Genomic DNA, 16,827 nt, shown 5'->3' with positions numbered 1-16,827 from the left:
TCTCCAGGGCGGGCGTCGCGTTTTCCGGCTCTCGCCTGAGAACAATGCGAGGCTGGGCCTCGGCCTCCCGCTGGCGCCACACTCCTGGTCCCCCGCCCCACTGCCCCCCACCCTGCCATGGGGCCACTGCCGCCAAGGGGTGAACCTCCTCGTTGTTATTCTCCATTCAGCCATGACAAAAGTGGTGGTGGTTGCATCGCCCCACCCCGGGTCCCTGCACAGCACCCCCCATCTCCCTGCTGCCCCATGCCGTCATGAGCCTTCTCCTCAGCAGCCAGCGGTGAGGTCACTCCTGGTGCAGGCTGTACAGCCTAGCCTGAGCTAGCAGGATCTGACTCCACTCCTGCCTGGGGTGGCTGTGCACAGGGGGCTGGGCTGATCCCCCCAGCTGAGCCCCCATGGTGATAATTGGGGTGTCCCCTGCTCCAAAGATCTTTGAGTGTGGAACAGACCCCAAATGGTCCCCACCCACCCCAAGTGTCCTGCTGACATACCTAGGGATGCTGTGGCCCACCCTCCACATCCCCAGAGTAGTGTCCCCCAGTGACCCCCAGCCTGACTACTGCTGCTTGCAACAGGATGGGGCAAGGGTGGGAAGTGGAGGTGCACAGTGACACCAGGAACAGGACTGCAGGGTGCCCAGAGCTGGGTCTGGATTCAGGACAAGTGCCCAGAGCTGGTACTGGGGTGCTCACAGCAGGACTGGGACAAGCAAGAGGTGCCCAGGGCTGGGTGGGACTGGAGGGTGCAGGACCTGGTCTGGGGCCAGGACCACAGAGGTGCTCAGGACCTGAGAGGTTGTGTATGAGGACTCAGGCCGAGACTGGGACCAAGACAGTGCCCTGGACCAAGAATGGAACCAGAAGGGCACCTCGGGCTGACATCAGGACAGGAGCCAGGAGCTCCTGTTCTTGCCCAGGAACAGGACAAGGGGATATTCATGAGCAGAACCAAAGGAATGCCCAGAAGCAGGTCCAGGAGAACCAAGACCATGGGGATATTCGTGAGCAGAACCAGGAGTGCGACCAGGACCAGGAGATCTACAAGAGCAGGAATAGGATCAGGATCAGGAGCAGCGGGTGCCCAGGAACAGGCTGGGTTGCACGGAACCAGGCTATGGGTGCTCAGGGCTGGAACTAGAACCAGAGGGGGGGATGCCCACGACCACGGCTGGGATAACTAGGAGCAGGAGTCAGAACTGTTCAAGATGGGGACTGGAGGCAGGCTAAGCTGGGTGCGGACGCAGGTGCTGGTGCGGGAAGGGGGGGTGCGGTGCGGGGCGGTGCCGGTGCCGGTGCCGGTGCGAGGCGGTCGCGGCGGCGCTGCCGGTGGCGGGGCGGGGGCGGTGCGGCCCCTCCTCCGCCGGGGCCGGGCCTGCGCCGCTTCCTGCGGAGCCGCCGGGCGCTGGGAGCAGCCGGCAGCCCCCGGCGAGCCGCGGCCCCGGGCCCCCGCCGCCCCCGCCCCGCTGCCCGGCCCCCCCCTTCCCCTTCCCCACGGCGGGCCCGGGGGCGCCGCCGCCGCCGCCCCACGCTGGCGCAGAGGCCCGGGCCCGGGCCCGCCTCGCCGCTGAGGATGTCCCGGAAGGCGCCGCGGGCGGAGGTGTGCGCCGACTGCAGCGCCCCAGGTAAGGGCCGCCCCCCCCGGTACCGGCTCCGGGCCCCCGGAACGGCCCCGCTACCACCCTTCCTCCCGCCAGCCTCCCGGCCCCCCACCTCCCCACACCCTGCGGCGGGGCCCTTCGCACCTCGTGCTGCCCCCCCGGACCCCTGGAAGCATAGTCGGGAGCCTGCCGAGGGCTCCCCGGTATGGCCCCAGGACCCCTCACGTTAGCCCCCACTGTACCCCCCGGTGCCCCCCGGTTTCGTCCTCGGTGCCCTCTTGAGCCCCCTCTGTACCCCCTGGTGCCCGCTGCTATATCTTCAGTACCGCCGTGAGCCCTCCCTGCACCCCCTGGTCCTCCCCGAAGCACTCCCGGCACCCTTGTAAGCACTTTCTGCACCCATGGCCCACCCCAGTACATCCCCAGCACCCCCGTGAGACCTCCTCTGTACCCCCTGGTGTATCCCCAGCACCCCCGTGTGCCCCCTCTGCACACTTCAGTGCACCCCCCAGGTATGGTCCCAGGGAGCCCTTTTGCATCTCCTACGCCCTACAGTGCTGCACTACACAAGGACCCCTGCCCCCAGGCCCCCTCCTCTGTACCCTCAGTGCAACGCGCTGATGAAGCCCCTGGACCCCCTTCGTGCACCGCCTCTTCCCCCCAGGAATCTCCCAGCTCACCCCACATGTGACCCCATTAACCCCCTCGTGTGCTTCTCAGTGCCGCCCCCAGCACACCCAACACCCCCGTGTGGTGGAGGCTGGGGATGTGCGGGCTGGTGCAAGCAGCACCGAGAAGCCTGCAAATGGCGGGATGGGTCGGGGGGCACCCTCCTGTGCCCCCCAGCACCCCGCAGCCAGCACCCACGCCGGCCAGATCCGGGCTTGGCAGTGCGGGCGGGCTGAGCCGGGCCGGTGGCAGCCGCACTGCAAGCCGGAGCCTGAGCCCGGGCAAGACGATTCGCATCCCCGGTGGTGCCAGTGCCCGCAGCCCCCGCGCTGGGCACGAGCCTGTTGGTGTCGCGGTGGGGCTGGCCCCCCCAAACCCAGCCCACTGTGGGGCTGGTCCCCCAAACCCTGCCCATAGCCAACGCGGGTGGCCCCACGGTGATGAATGAATGAGGCTGAGAGTTGAGGCTCACTCCAGGCTGGCCCCGGAAAGCTGCCCGCGGGCCAAGGCTGTGCCAAAATTATTCCGGCCACGTGCCAATGGCCGTATCCTGCCAGGAGAGCTGGCGCACGCGTGGGCATGGGGCTGCCCTGCCTCCGGGCGTGTTCCCCATGCCAGTGGGCGAGTGGGGGGCACAGGGACACTGGGGTGGTGCTGAGCCTCTCTGTTGGAGTGTGTGGGGGGGAATGGAAACCAGCTTCTTCCAATCTCTTATCACCCGGCAGCCATGTGAGGAAATGAGTTATAAAGTCCAGAGGCCGCTTCCTACCGCGCTGGGAGCACCCGCTGCTGGGGATGCACCGCCTGGCCCTGTGTGGCGGGGTGCCCTGTTGCCTCTGCCTGGGCTCCCTTGGCCAAATCCTGCTCCACTGGCCCTATACAGAGATGCCAGCTGGCCCCAGTGCTCTCCTCTCCACTGTGGGGCTACATATTGGGGGTCCTGGCACCAGTGCACATCCCAGTGCAGGGATGGAGGTGGTGGGACCTCCCTCGGGCACCAGGATCCTCCTGGGGGTTGGGGTGTCCTGTGCTAGCTACTCCCTGAGCTGCTGCAGTGCACACCCACATCCCACCACGTGGGGAGGAGGTGCACCCTGGGGGTATCCCAGATCCTCCTGGTTGTTGGGGTTAAAGGCAGCCTCGCTAGCTGGCTCCCCCCGTGTGGAGCGTCCTGTTCCCGTGGGCAGCGGGCACCAAGGCACAGATGCCACTGTGCCGGCTGCCAAGGCGCTGCCATCTGTGTACGCGGGGCTGCCAGGCTGGGGGGGCTGCTGCTCCCCCTGAGCCATCCTCCTTCAGCCCCAGGGCACTGCAGCAATGCAGGGCTGGGTGCTTCCCAAACCAGTGTCCCCAGGGCTCTGGGGAGGAGTCTGGGACACCACAGGGATGAAGGAAGTGGGATAGGCCTTGGTGCCTGCCTGCCTTCCTCTGTGGGGTTGTGGGGTCACCATCACCCCCTTGGCACCATCGTTTCTGGCCAGAGCTGCGTATGCCTTGGTCATGTAACTCCCCAGGCTTGGGGTTCCCCCTCCTGCGGCATGGTGTGGTGTTTGTGTAGGCCCTAAAGAAACAAGGGGTGGTGAAGCTGGGCAGATGCTGGCAGGGCTCCCCCACAGTGCCCGGGACAGTTAAGCATCATCACCCTGTGCCTGAATGTCTGTCACGAGAGGGGGCTGTGACCCAGCTGGGTGTTCCCAAATCCGTTCAGTGCTGCCAGGAGCAGCTGTGTCCCCACAGCCATCACCTGGGGCTGGACCCACCTCAGGCTCCTTTTTTTGGGGTGCAAGCGTGGGGAGCTGCAGCCTGGCTGGGAGTGGGGCCACTGCGGGTGCCAGGGCGGATGCCAGCATGGGGCCGGAGCGGCTGCTCAAACAGCCCTTTGTTCCCAGCAGGGACACAAAAGAACTCCAGTCCGGCCAGGCAGGGGCCAGTAGCTGGGGCTGGGGAGGGTATGACAGCATTGGGGGGGTATGGCACCGTGGCGGGGCTGCTGCACCTGCTCCAAGAGGCTGGGTGCTCCCTGGGGTGGGTGCTGAGGCTACAGAGCTGGAGACCATCCTATGTGGGAGCTCACAGGCTTGGGGTGCCCACCCATTGAAGGGAGGGGCATGCTGCCCCTACCCAAGCACCCCCCCCAGAATGGCCAGTGTGGAGGCTCAGGGGGTGCACAGCCTTTCTGGGTGCTGTAATGGGTCAGGGTATCCCTGTTAAGGGTGCTATGCCACAAGGCATCATCCCTGCCACCAGCTGCTCTCCTGATGGGGGTGGTCAAATCCTGTCATGTTCCCCCCCCCACCCTTTTGGCTGGTGCCTGGTTGCTACGGGAAACCTATGGGTTTCCCCTTGCTATGGGCTGAGCCCCTCTCTGTCACCGGGGAAACGGTTGCTGTGGCAATGCATCCCCCCCCCAGGCAGCAGCAGGGTGGATGGGGAGGGGACCATGGCTGCAGGGACACCCGGTGACACCCACCCTTCCTACCGTGACACCCTGCAGACCCCGGCTGGGCCTCCATCAACCGCGGGGTGCTCATCTGCGACGAGTGCTGCAGCGTGCACCGCAGCCTGGGCCGCCACATCTCCATCGTCAAGCACCTGCGCCACAGCCCCTGGCCTGCCACCCTGCTCCAGGTGGGTGCTGGCCCCGTGGGGACATGAGGGCACGCGCAAACACACAAATACACACATGCACACCACCCATTGGGCCCTGCCTCTCCCTTGCAGATGGTGCACACCTTGGCGAGCAATGGAGCCAACTCCATCTGGGAGCACTCGCTGCTGGATCCCGCCCAGGTGCAGAGCGGGCGCCGGAAGGCAAACCCCCAGGACAAAGTGCAGTAAGTGCCACCCCTGCCATGGGGTGGGGTCTGTGACACCCAGGTGACTCCCTCCTCACCCCACAACTTGCTGTCCCCCCTCCAGCCCCACCAAGTCAGAGTTCATCCGTGCCAAGTACCAGATGCTGGCCTTTGTCCACAAGCTGCCCTGCCGAGACGATGACGGTGTCACTGCCAAGGACCTCAGCAAGGTGGAGTGTGGGCCTGGGGGCAAATGGAGTTGGTGGGCCTGGGGGCAAATGAGGTGGTAGGCTCAGATTCCTCCTCCTCACTGCTTCTTACCTCCACAGCAATTGCACTCAAGTGTGCGGACGGGCAACCTGGAGACCTGCTTGCGCCTGCTCTCGCTGGGTGCCCAGGCCAACTTCTTCCACCCGGTGAGCTCTGGTGGGGCTCAGGGTCCCTGGGGATGGTGCTGGGTTTGGGGAGACGTCCCAGAGCCCCCATCCCACGGGCAAGCTGTGGGGCTGAGGCTGCCCATGCCTGCAGGAGAAGGGCACCACACCGCTGCATGTGGCCGCCAAAGCTGGGCAGATCCTGCAGGCAGAACTGCTGGTGGTCTATGGCGCTGACCCAGGGGCACCTGACGTAAATGGCCGGACCCCCATTGACTATGCCAGGTGAGGATGGGGTAGGAGAGGGGGTCAGCCCTGCCTGCACCCCCTCTCTCAGCTGAGCATCACAGCTGCCTGTCGTCTCACAGGCAGGCAGCCCAGCATGAGCTGGCGGAGCGGCTGGTGGAGTGCCAGTATGAGCTGACTGACCGGCTGGCCTTCTACCTCTGTGGCAGGAAGCCAGGTGAGTGTGTGTGTGTGTGTGTGTGTGAGTCCCAAGGGAGGGCTCAGCTGTTGATGGGGGGCACAGGGCCCTGCTCACTACCCCTCTCTTTGCACAGACCACAAGAATGGGCACTACATCATCCCGCAGATGGCAGACAGGTGAGTGCCTGGCACCCACAGCCCTGACGCCCTGTCCCAAGTCCGCCTCAGTGTCCCCACTGGGTTGATGGGGAGACTCTGGTCACCTCCCTGTGACCGGCGCTGGAGCATCCCTGGGGAGGGTAGGGGTGGGGGTGGGGGATGTTGGTGCCCATGTGTTTAACATCCACCTTTATCCTGTTCTTCCCTCCGCTGCCTTCTCCGGAGCGCAGGGTGCGCCCAAAGTGCATGGCACAGAGGTATTGTCCGCTCGGGTCTTGGCTCCGGGGACCCCCCCGTGCCACCCGAGCCCCCCCTGCAGCCCCGGCTGCTCAGTCCAGCCAGGAGGCACGCGAGGAGCACCCGGGGAGGGGGGTCCCACCCGTCCCTCTATGCCACTTCATCCCCCTGTGCCTGCCTGCCAGCCCTGCTCGATGAAGCCCCCTGCTCCCAGGGGGGGGGTTGTCTCTGTCCTGGTGGGGTGCAACTGGGGACTGTTTCAGTGGGGAGGGGCCAGGAATAACCCCCTCTTTGTGTCTCCCCCCTCCCCACACCTCCCAGCCTGGACCTCTCTGAGCTGGCCAAGGCGGCCAAGAAGAAGCTGCAGGCGGTGAGTGGGGACCGGGGCCGGGTTGGGGGTGTGAGGGGAGGGTCATATCTGCTTCCCCATCCCTAATGGGGATTCCCATCCTGCTGCAGCTCAGCAACCGCCTCTTCGAGGAGTTGGCCATGGATGTCTATGATGAGGTGGATCGCCGGGAGAACGATGCGGGTGAGTGTAGGGGGGTGCAGCCTCCCCGGGATGGGCTGGGACTGGGGTGGGCGTCACGATATGGGGAGGAGCAGCCAGCAGGGCCGAGCCCAGTGCTCCCCCCCCAATCCGGATCCTTCTGCCGGGACCGCAGGCCCCTCCTTCCTCGTTCCTCCGGCCGGGGAGGTTTGCGAGGGGCCACTGACGGGTGCCAGAGCTGGGGTCCTGCTGGAGGTGGGTGTCTGGACCCCCCACCTAGGGAGAGGGTCTCTGCCCTGGGGGTACCCCTGGGCTAGGGGGTGGAGTTGGTGCAGACACCTTATTTCCATAGCGTGATGGGCATAGATGGGCATAACGGACCCTCTCTCTGCTATATGGGGGGGCACAGGGCTGGTACCCCAAAGGGCGAGGAGTCTGGGGTCCCAACTGGGGGCTGCAGGGGGGATCTCAGTCCTGCAGGGTGGCTGGGGGGGCCATTCCCGTCAGCCCGGCTGGGCTCAGCTCCCAGCCCCAGCAAACTGGCCCTGCGCCTGCGCCTGCGTCCTGCTGGCTCCACCGCTGGCCCCAGGCCCTGCTGGCTCCGGGAGGGTCCAGCCCCTGCAGCCCCCCTGGGTGTCTGATGCCGGGTGTCTGCTCCCAGTCTGGCTGACGACACAGAACCACAGCACACTGGTGACGGAACGGAGCGCTGTCCCCTTTCTGCCTGTCAACCCTGAGTACTCAGCCACACGTAACCAGGTGAACCCCCCCCCCCCCTCAGGTCTCACAACCCACACTTGCACCCGGACCCCTCCTCACTCCTTTCTCCCCCCTTCCTAGGGCCGGCAGAAGCTGGCCAGATTCAACGCCAGGGAGTTTGCCACCTTGCTCATCGACATCCTTGGGGAAGCCAAGCGCCGGCAGCAAGGGAAGAGTCTGCTGAGCCCCACAGGTGAGACACAGGGGAGGCAGAGGAGATGGGATGAGCATTCCCCCCTGCCCTATGGTCAGCACCCCTCTGCCCTTCCCCAGACGCCCTTGACTACTCGCTGCGGAGCCAGAGTGACCTGGACGACCAGCACGACTACGACAGTGTTGCTTCCGACGAGGACACGGACCAGGAGCTGCTGCGCAACGCCTCTCGCAACAACCGTGCCAGAGTGAGCCCCGGGTCCCTCAGCCCTGACTACACCATCCTAGCTCTGGGATCGCAGTGCTGAGCCTTTCTCCCCACAGAGCATGGACTCTTCTGACCTCTCGGATGGCCCCATCACCCTGCAGGAGTACCTGGAGGTGAAGAAGGCTCTGGCTGCCTCTGAAGCCAAGGTGCAGCAGCTGATGAAGGTGAACAACAGCCTGAGCGATGAGCTGCGCCGGCTGCAACGCGAGGTGGGTGTGGGGCTGGTGGGATCCCCCCCTCATTGGCATGCCCCTCTTCTTTGCTGATGCTTCTCCCCTCCTCCCCACTGCTGCAGATCCACAAGCTGCAGGCAGAGAACACTCAGATCCGGCAGCAGACGGGCCCCACACACCCCACCCCAGCTCCCAGCGAGCGGCCGGAGCACGGGCACCCCCCCAGCACAGCCCCTACACACCGCCGGGACCGCCAGGCCTTCTCCATGTACGAGCCGGGCTCGGCACTGAAACCCTTTGGGCAGCCGGTGGAGGAGCTGGTGACACGGCTGCAGCCCTTCGGCACTGGCGTGAGTGTGGCGGGATGGGCAGGCTGGCAATTTTTTTGCGTATTTTGACCCCTTCTAGCCCCCCAGGGTACTGGATCCCATCCCCATGGGGTCATAACCTTTTGTATGTCACCAGGAGGTGGAGGACGAGGCTCTGTACTCCATGCATATCCCGGCCAGCGTGTACCGGGTAAGGGGGCTGCAGCGGGGGCGGCTCCTGCATGGGACACGGGGGCCATCACCCTCCTGGGATGTGGCCTCTCTGCCATCATGGGATGTCCTGTCCCCCCGCTACCCTGCACACCCTGGGTCAGGCTGGGGACCTCCCTAGGGGATGGCAGCCGTGGGACATTCCTGCATGCAGGGTGGTGGTGTCCCCTGTGTTCGTCCTCCCCTGCACATCACCGGGGTTATCTCCGGACCCTTCTGCAGCTCTTTCAGTGCTGGCTTTCCCCTCTCTTCCCCCTACAGATCCGGAAAGGTCCATCCGCCTCCTCGGTGCCCTTTCCTCCATCCTCCCCGCTGCTCTCCTGCCCGCCTGACAGTGCCCGCCACATGGTGACATACTGGGGGCAGCTCCTGGGGTGGGGGGACCCCAACCCTGCATGGGGACAGTGCTGGGCAGGGTTTGATGCTGCTTCTCTCCCCTTCAGAGCAAGCTGGACCGTCATGGCAGCGGCACCGATAGTGACTATGACAATACACAGGCGAGTGAGGTCCTGATCAGGTGAGTGCCAGGGCTTGGGACTTCTCTAGGGCCATGGGAGCAGGGAGGTGGCACTGACCCCAAGGGCTCGGTTGGTCCCTGCAGCATGGAGGGGAAGCGGTTTGTGGAGCTGAGCAAGGACGAGGATTTCCCCCACGAGCTGGACCCGCTGGACGGGGAGCTGGACCCTGGGCTGCCCAGCACAGAGGATGTTATCCTCAAAACTGAGCAGGTCACCAAGAATATCCAGGAGCTGCTGCGGGCAGCGCAGGAGTCCAAGCACGACAGGTAGGACTGTGGTGTGACCATAGGTTCCCTCTGGACCTTGGTGGTCCCAGGGGCTCTGTTCATATGGGGTCAGGAGCCCTCATCCCCCCCCAGCATTCACTCCTGCTCCCCCTCAGCTTTGTGCCCTGCTCAGAGAAGATCCACTCAGCTGTGACAGAGATGGCATCACTTTTTCCTAAGGTAGGAGGGGTGGCATGTCCCTAGGGGGGTGGTGTCCCCACCAGGCACCATCTCCCCACCCTGACACGGGTCCTGATTGCATCCCCACTTGCAGAAGCCAGCGCTGGAGACTGTGAGAAGCTCCCTGCGGCTGCTCAATGCCAGCGCCTACCGGCTGCAGAGCGAGTGCCGCAAGACCGTCCCTCCCGAGCCTGGTGCTGCCGTGGACTACCAGCTCCTGACCCAGCAGGTCATCCAGTGTGCCTACGACATCGCCAAGGCCGCCAAGCAGCTGGTCACCATCACCACCCGTGAGAAGAAACAGTGAGCACCAGCCCCTGGCCCCTCACGCCCCCATGGCCCCCCACGCTCTCCGTCTCTCCCTCCCCTCTGGCAGCTGCTGGCACCTGGGGCAAGCGTGGCTGCAAGTGGCCTTAGCCCGTGGGGGGCCGGGGCGTGGGGTGGGCCCCCTCTCACACCCCGCCCCACCGAGGAAGGTGATGCTCAGCCTGTGGGGTAGGTGCCTGCATCCCTCTGTACAGACCCCTGCCCGCCCTGCCCCCTCTCCCCGCCCTGCGGCACCCCCCTAACTTATCCTGTACATAGCCTGTGTAGCTGGCGGTGGCGGAGATGTACCCCCTGCCCCCCACAAAAGCCCCTCACCGGGTGGCCGGTACCCCTAGGGCCACCCGCAGCGTTAACACTGGACCGGGGCGCCCGCGGACCACTCCCCCCTCCCCGGGCGTCCTGCCCCTCCCCGGGGCCACGCTCCCTACTGTAAGATGTGTCCTTGTACATTTGTATCAATAAAGGTGTGAGCATTGCACGGGCCCCCAGACTCCGGCTCCTGCAGCCATGGGGGGGGGGTCTTGTCCCCTCGGGGGCAAGGGGGAGGTGGCTGCAGTGGGATTCATACCCACCTCCCCCCACCAAGTGCCAGTCATGGCTCGGCCGCGTGTCCCTCCCGTTTCACCCAGTCCCCTTGTCCCCGGCTGGCGGCCAGTGACGCCATCCCCGCTGGCCCCAGCGTGGCCCCAGTGCTTGCCCAGCCCCGGGGCCGGGCTTTCCCCAGCACGGCCCCTCCATCGCTTTCTGCCAACCCACCCAGCACCAGGGCTGCCGACTGGGGCTCCCGCTGTCCTCATGGTGTCCCTGGAAGGTTTGGTGGCCGCAGCCGTGGTGCTCACCTGCCTCCTGGCCTGGCGCTTTTGGGGAGGGAGACTGGAGGCGCCTGGAGACAGGAGAGAAGAGGAGGAGGAGGGGATCCCCTTTATCACCGAGGACGGCTCAGGGTGCTGCCGGCTGCTTTGCAAGCCCTCGGCTCTGGCTCAGCACTTGGTGAGGAGCTTGGGGAGGTCAGCAGCACTGCAGCGGGGCCGCTGGCTGTGGCCACGCTGGCCCCAGCTCCAGATGCTACGGCAGCTCCTGCAGCTGCCCCATCCAGAGCCCTCGGTGTCCCGGGAGCTCCTGCAGATGCCCGACACTGGGCTGGTGGCCCTGGACTGGCTGGTGGGGCCACGGAAGACCAGGAGTTGCAGCAGCGGAGGGGGCCCCAGCTCTGTGTTACTGCTTATCCCTAACGCTGCTGGAAAGGTGACGGGGGGGCTGCTGCAGCTGGGACTGCGGGCCCTGGAGCAGGGCTTCATCCCTGTCATCTTCAACCGACGGGGTCACAATGGCTGCCCCCTCACCACCCCCAGACTCCAGCCCTTTGGGGACCCTGGGGACCTGCGGGAAGCTGTGACCTACCTGCGCTGCCGACACCCCAGTGCCTCCCTGCTGGCTGTCAGTGAGGGCTCGGGCTCGGGGCTGCTCCTCGCCTACCTGGGGGAGAGCGGCTCCTCCAGCCACCTGGCTGCTGCTGCCTGCATCTCCCCCATCTTCCGTGGCCGGGACTGGTTTGAGGCCGGGATGCCCTGGCTCTACGAGTGGCCTCTGCTCCTGCATCTCAAGAGGGGACTCAGCAGGTCAGTGGGGGACCCTTGGGGAACTTGGGAGGGGGTGCCCTGGGAGCCCCTTGGCCAGCCCTGCTCAGAGAGGCAGGTGGATGCAAGGGGTGCTGCTGCTGCCGGCAGTGGGAGCCCCAGTGAGGGTGCAAGGTGCTGAGAACAGCAAAATGTCCTGGTTAATGAACACCAATCTGGAGCTTGCTGCTGAGGGGCCAGCTTGGCCCCCACGTGGTTCCTGGCCTGTCTGGGGCTGTGGCAGCATCTTGGCGTCCCCCCGGCCACAAAACGTGTCACCAGCATCACTGTGCATGTAGGAAAAGCCCCCATGTGGTGCTGAACCCTGGGGTGGGGGGCTGAGCAGGGCCTAATTCCCTCCCCCATACTGCTATTTGTCCCCCCCCCTGCGCAGATGTTTGCCCTGTGGATCTGGGGGGGGGGGGAGCATCAACCCACAGCCAGGCTACAGACAGTGGCAGCTGCCACTCCTCCTCTGGGTCCCCGTTGCCCAACATTGCTGTGCTGGGACAGGAGACAAACCACCCACTGCCATGGGCTTGAGCAGGGACACCTCCCAGGCTGAGACTTTGGGAGGAACACAGACACACACACACAAGGGGGCCCCACTGGCAGGTGAATGGGGGCGGGGGGGGGGGAATACCCCTGCATTTAAAATCAAAAGCACTCGGGCAGAGTGGTGCCAGGATGAGCCGCAGCAAGTGAGGGGATCTGACAGCAGCAGGGATCCCTACAGCAATCCTATAGGCACCCCCAGACCCACCAGGATGCTGAGAGCTCTTAAAAGCACTCTTGGACTAGAAAGGATCCTATAGGCAGCCAGACTTATAGGCAGCCTGGAGAGGCCCCCCCCCCCCCCCCCCCAAAGCCCCCCAGTATCATATAGGGACCTCCAGACCCTATAGGAAACCCCAGAGCTGCAGGCATCCTATAGAGACACAACCCCCAACAACCCATAGTATCGGCCCTAAACCCTATAGGGACCCTATAAAGACCCTAATGGCTCCCTTGGACTCACCAAGATCCTATAGACACGCTACACACACCCTGGGACCTGCAGAATCTCTCAGCAAGGGTTTATTGCAGTGATGAGGTGCTGGGGGGGAAGGTGTTTCCGTGTGGTGGGTGGTGGTGGGGCAGCAGGGTGTGTATGTGCCCCCCCCTTCACCCAGCCCCCCCCCCTCCTCATTTCCCGATAACCCTTGCAAGCGCTGCTGCTGCCACAGCAACAAGCAGAATGCTGGCTGCCTCCTGTTGCCATGGTACCCGGGCTGGCTGCAGGGAGGAGGGGGGGGGGGGGAAGGGGGACCCCCCAGCATCCCTGGCAAGAGGCTGGAGCAGGACTTCCAAAGTACCTCTGAAGCAGGGGTTTAAGGCCACCTCTTCCTGTCCCTGTGCAGGACCTGCCTCTGAGGGTGGGTGCTGTCCCCCAGCCCATAGTGGTGGCACCCCAGACCACAGTGACCACCCCATCCCTGCAGGTACATGGGGTCCCTGGCTGAGGTGATGGATGTGGATGTGCTGCTGAGCAGCCGCTCACTGCGGGAGCTGGAAGAAGCCCTGTTCTGCAGGACCAAGAGCCACCCCACCACCTGGGAGACCTACTGGGAGCGCAACGAGCCCCTGCGTGATGCTGACGAAGCAGCAGTGCCCGTTCTGTGCCTTTGCAGCACCGACGACCCCGTCCGTGGCCCCCCGGTGCCCAGCCTGCCCCTCGAGCTCTTCCGCACCAGCCCCTACTTCTTTCTGCTGCTGACCCCCTGGGGGGGACACTGTGGGTTCCCCCAGCAGGGACCAAGGTGCTGCTGGGGCCATGAAGCTGTGCTGGAGTACTTCAGGGCCATGGGCGAGTTCCTGCGGGCAGAGGAGCGGAGGAAGGGGTTGGCTCGGCCCCGCAGAGTGGGGGGTCCCATCGTTGAACCCCCCCTTTTCACATGGCAGAGGTCCTACACTCGGTAGCTCCCCCAGACGCCGGGGCAGGGGTTGCTCAGAAAGGCAGGCAGACACTCCGTGTACTAAAATTACTTTATTACAGTTGATTTTTTTTTTTTTAACATTTCCTTTGCTATGATACAAAGGATACTTACAAACAAAATATTACATATGACCTTATTTTTTTTTTCTCTTCTCTTATTTTTCTGACAACTTGGTAACAGCTTTAAATGCACAATCTATACAATTAATACAGGTTATATATGAGCTATAATGTATGTTGACCAGAAGAATACCAGAATACTGACAATATACTGTACATTAAGCCTTACCAGTTAGTGCTCGTGGCATTTTCTAAAAGAAGGAAAACGCACACCTGTAGATTCACTCATACCAGCTGGTGCTACCAGACATGGAAGCAGGAAGGAGTTTAATTCCCCTAGTTAAATCCTTCACAGCCCATCACCGTGGTGCTGGGCTTGGAAACCTCAGACCAGTGTTCATAGTAAAACAGCAGATATGTGTGTGTTTTATTTCTAATTAACCCCCTGGGGCACAAATCCAGGAGCTTTCCCCTGCAGCAGCAGCCAGGGCTTTGCTACCCCTGGATGATGCCCCAGAGCAAATCAGCCACAGCGCTGGGGCTGGGTGCTGGGTGAGCTCTTGTTGGTGAGCTGAACCTCCTTGGGGAAGGGGAGAGGAGGAAGAAGAGGAAGAGGAGGAGAGGAAAAGCAGCAGCAGCTTTGCTGTCAGCAGTGCGCAGCTCTCTGGGGTCTGTGCACATGAACAGGCAGGTGCTGAGGGGGAAGAGTGAGCCCAAGGCCCGATTGCTCCCCCAGCACGGCCCCAGCTGCTCATGGGGATGGTGCTCAGCAAAACCTCAGTGCGGTTGGGCAGGTGCCCTGTGGGCAGCTGCTGGCCAGGAGAGGTTTGCTTTTGTGTCACAGCCAAAGCTCAAGTTTTGTGGCTACAGGTGTGCACTTCCCCTCCTCCCACCATGGTCTACATCATCAGACTGATAAGGTTATATTTTTCTTTTCCTTATTTTTTTTTAATTTTTTTCTTTTTTTTTTTTCCTTTTTTTTTTTTAAAGCAACCAGCAAGTGAAGCATTTTTAGTTGACTGGCAAAAGACCTGGCATTTGCACAGAAGCTGCAAATGGAAAACAGCCATCCCCTCCTCCCACCCCAGAAAATCCCAAACTGTTGGTGGAAGAATGAAAAAAAAAAAACAACAGAAAAACAGGGGTGGAGGAGAGGAAATGGAAGTGGGAACAGGTTGGAAAATACCAGGTTTGAGTTAATATTTCCTTGACTTCACACAATGCTTGTGCAAAAAGAAACAAAATGAAACCCCCAAACAAACAAAAACCAAATCCAGAAACATGCTGGAAATAATGAAAACAAATGGAAAGTAATATATAAAATTAAAAATATAAATACGATGTCTGGCTGACTGGTAGAAGAATAGGTCATTTAGGTTACAAAAAGGAATATACATTCAAGAGGCTCTGAACCCAGTGGGGTAACTGATGTTAAACTTGTGTTAATAGTTAGGCTAGAATTCTCAAGTTTGTCTTTAAAATCTTCACAATACAAGCAAGCTATTTTTTAAAAATATACACTATACACACCTCACACAGCTTCTCCTATCCTTATTACACACGTTACGCTACCCTCCCATCCACTGAACCAAGGGGGTTCCCCACAGCTCAGGTACACAGGGTGGGCACACAGGGTGCCCCCCTGACCCCCAGGGTGCTGGTGGGGGCAGCGATGGCTGCAGAGCCCCAGGCAGGTCCCTCAGCCCTCCACCTCTTCCCGCAAACTTCTCAAGCATTTACAAGTCACCAAAGGGCTGTAGCCTTTTTATGTTATACACACTTCACTTTGTAACGTTTAATTATTTACATCAGGGCTGCCCCCCCATCTCGTAGCTGTTTCTAGGCAGGTAAAAAATGTTCCTGTTCCAAGCAAGCGGGGGGAAGAGCTGCAGGGGGTGGGGTGTAAGGGGAAAGAAAAGCTGGAGAAAGGAAGGGGGTGGTTTGCTTGCCAGAAGCCAAACCCATATGTGCACCTATGCCTCTCCTTCTCAGATCCATGAATCCTCCCAAGCTCCTGTCCCCTACAACCTCTGAGACAACCAGACCTGGAGAGCTTGGCCTCACTGGCACTCCGACTCCTGTGCTTGCAGCTTCCCAGGATGCTCAACAAAGCTGTTCTGGAAAAGCCAAGCAGCACAGACCTCACTTCATTCCTAGAAAGCATGGGGGGGAGCCCACCGCTCACTTAGCAGCAGGTCTAAGCAAAGACCCCTGCAAGCCACAAACTTGCCCTCCGTGGTTGCCGCCGGCTGCAGTTGGGCTCTGCAGTGGCAACGTCCTTCAGCTCCTCAACAACCCTGTGCTGATTTTTGAACTCTGCTGAGCTCAGAGTTGCCATAGAAATGCATGATCCTGGCACTAAAAGCAGGCAACGATCTTACACGAAAGTAATTGCTTTTCCCCCCCTTCCAGTAGGTTTAGACAATCTCCTGTTTAAGACAAAAGCAGTCAGAAAGAGGGAAAACATATCATTTCCAGAGAGGTTGAAAAATATAGTCGTAAGCCAGTATCAAACTGCAGCCAAGAACCTCAACTGGTTCCCGTTGCGTTTAGCCCCAGAGAAAGCTCGATGCCACCACTCCATCCCTTGCTGCCCAAGGGAAGGAGATCACCCACAGCCAGCAAGGCAAACCAGGCTGGGGGCTGGAAGAAGCTGAAACCCACAGGTGAGCAAGGGGCTGTGGGCTGCCCCAATCCCCCACCCTGCCGTGCCTCCCAGCTTGCAATATTTAAGCAACAAATCCTTACAGCATCACTGTGACAACTCCCGGGGATTAGATGCATGCTGAAACTACGACTGGCAATTACAGTAGCTTTTTGCTAGCTGGCACATACTGTATCTATAAATTTTAGTACAAAAAAACTTAAAAAATACAGAAACTAGGTCAATTTGTTAACTACATATTTACAGATAATTACAATTCTTTTCACTCACAATAATTAAAATAATTGTCAGTGAAAATTCAAACTGTGCATGTTCTGAGGTACCCGTACTCAAGGGCGGGGAGCGGGACAGGGGACCAGGGGGGCGTGGTGGTGGATAAGATCTCCCTCCCCCGGGCTTTGTTCACATCTGTGGGGGCAACACTCACCCCTCCTGGTTCCTGGACTCAGTGTGTGCACTCAGAGAAAGCAAGGAGAAAGGGAACCGATGTTGGGGTTGTCTTTTGTTTGCTAGGACATGGCTTTAGGATGTTGTGAGGATGCCAAATTGGTGCAAAGCCAAAGATCATGTACCAAACT

At 61.5% G+C, this 16,827-nt stretch overlaps 2 protein-coding genes across 5 annotated transcripts; both read left to right on the top strand.

The window, feature by feature from the left end:
• The first annotated feature begins 1,528 nt into the window (after window positions 1-1,528).
• GIT1 (GIT ArfGAP 1) lies at window positions 1,529-9,942 on the top strand. 4 transcript variants are annotated; one of them, XM_030462520.1, is made up of 22 exons: window positions 1,529-1,624; window positions 4,764-4,897; window positions 4,991-5,103; window positions 5,189-5,294; window positions 5,394-5,480; window positions 5,593-5,723; window positions 5,807-5,901; window positions 5,999-6,041; window positions 6,254-6,280; window positions 6,582-6,630; window positions 6,720-6,792; window positions 7,412-7,509; window positions 7,591-7,702; window positions 7,783-7,910; window positions 7,987-8,139; window positions 8,226-8,453; window positions 8,569-8,622; window positions 8,904-8,990; window positions 9,086-9,159; window positions 9,244-9,426; window positions 9,543-9,606; window positions 9,701-9,942. In XM_030462520.1, the coding sequence occupies exons 1-22, from the start codon at window positions 1,573-1,575 to the stop codon at window positions 9,911-9,913; spliced, it is 2,304 nt and encodes a 767-aa protein (XP_030318380.1). In that variant the 5' UTR covers window positions 1,529-1,572; the 3' UTR covers window positions 9,914-9,942. The 4 variants fall into 4 exon arrangements, with proteins under 4 accessions (XP_030318380.1, XP_030318381.1, XP_030318382.1 ...); XM_030462521.1 differs by lacking the exon at window positions 6,254-6,280; XM_030462522.1 differs by lacking the exon at window positions 8,569-8,622.
• Window positions 9,943-10,636: 694 nt separating this feature from the next.
• Window positions 10,637-13,619, top strand: ABHD15 (abhydrolase domain containing 15). Its single transcript, XM_008495163.2, has 2 exons — window positions 10,637-11,552; window positions 13,031-13,619. The coding sequence occupies exons 1-2, from the start codon at window positions 10,729-10,731 to the stop codon at window positions 13,506-13,508; spliced, it is 1,302 nt and encodes a 433-aa protein (XP_008493385.2). The 5' UTR covers window positions 10,637-10,728; the 3' UTR covers window positions 13,509-13,619.
• The last annotated feature ends 3,208 nt before the right edge of the window (window positions 13,620-16,827 follow it).

This window comes from Calypte anna, chromosome 19, assembly GCF_003957555.1.
Source record: "Calypte anna isolate BGI_N300 chromosome 19, bCalAnn1_v1.p, whole genome shotgun sequence".
Classification (NCBI taxonomy): domain Eukaryota; kingdom Metazoa; phylum Chordata; class Aves; order Apodiformes; family Trochilidae; genus Calypte; species Calypte anna.
This window is presented reverse-complemented; position numbering and strand designations above follow the sequence as displayed.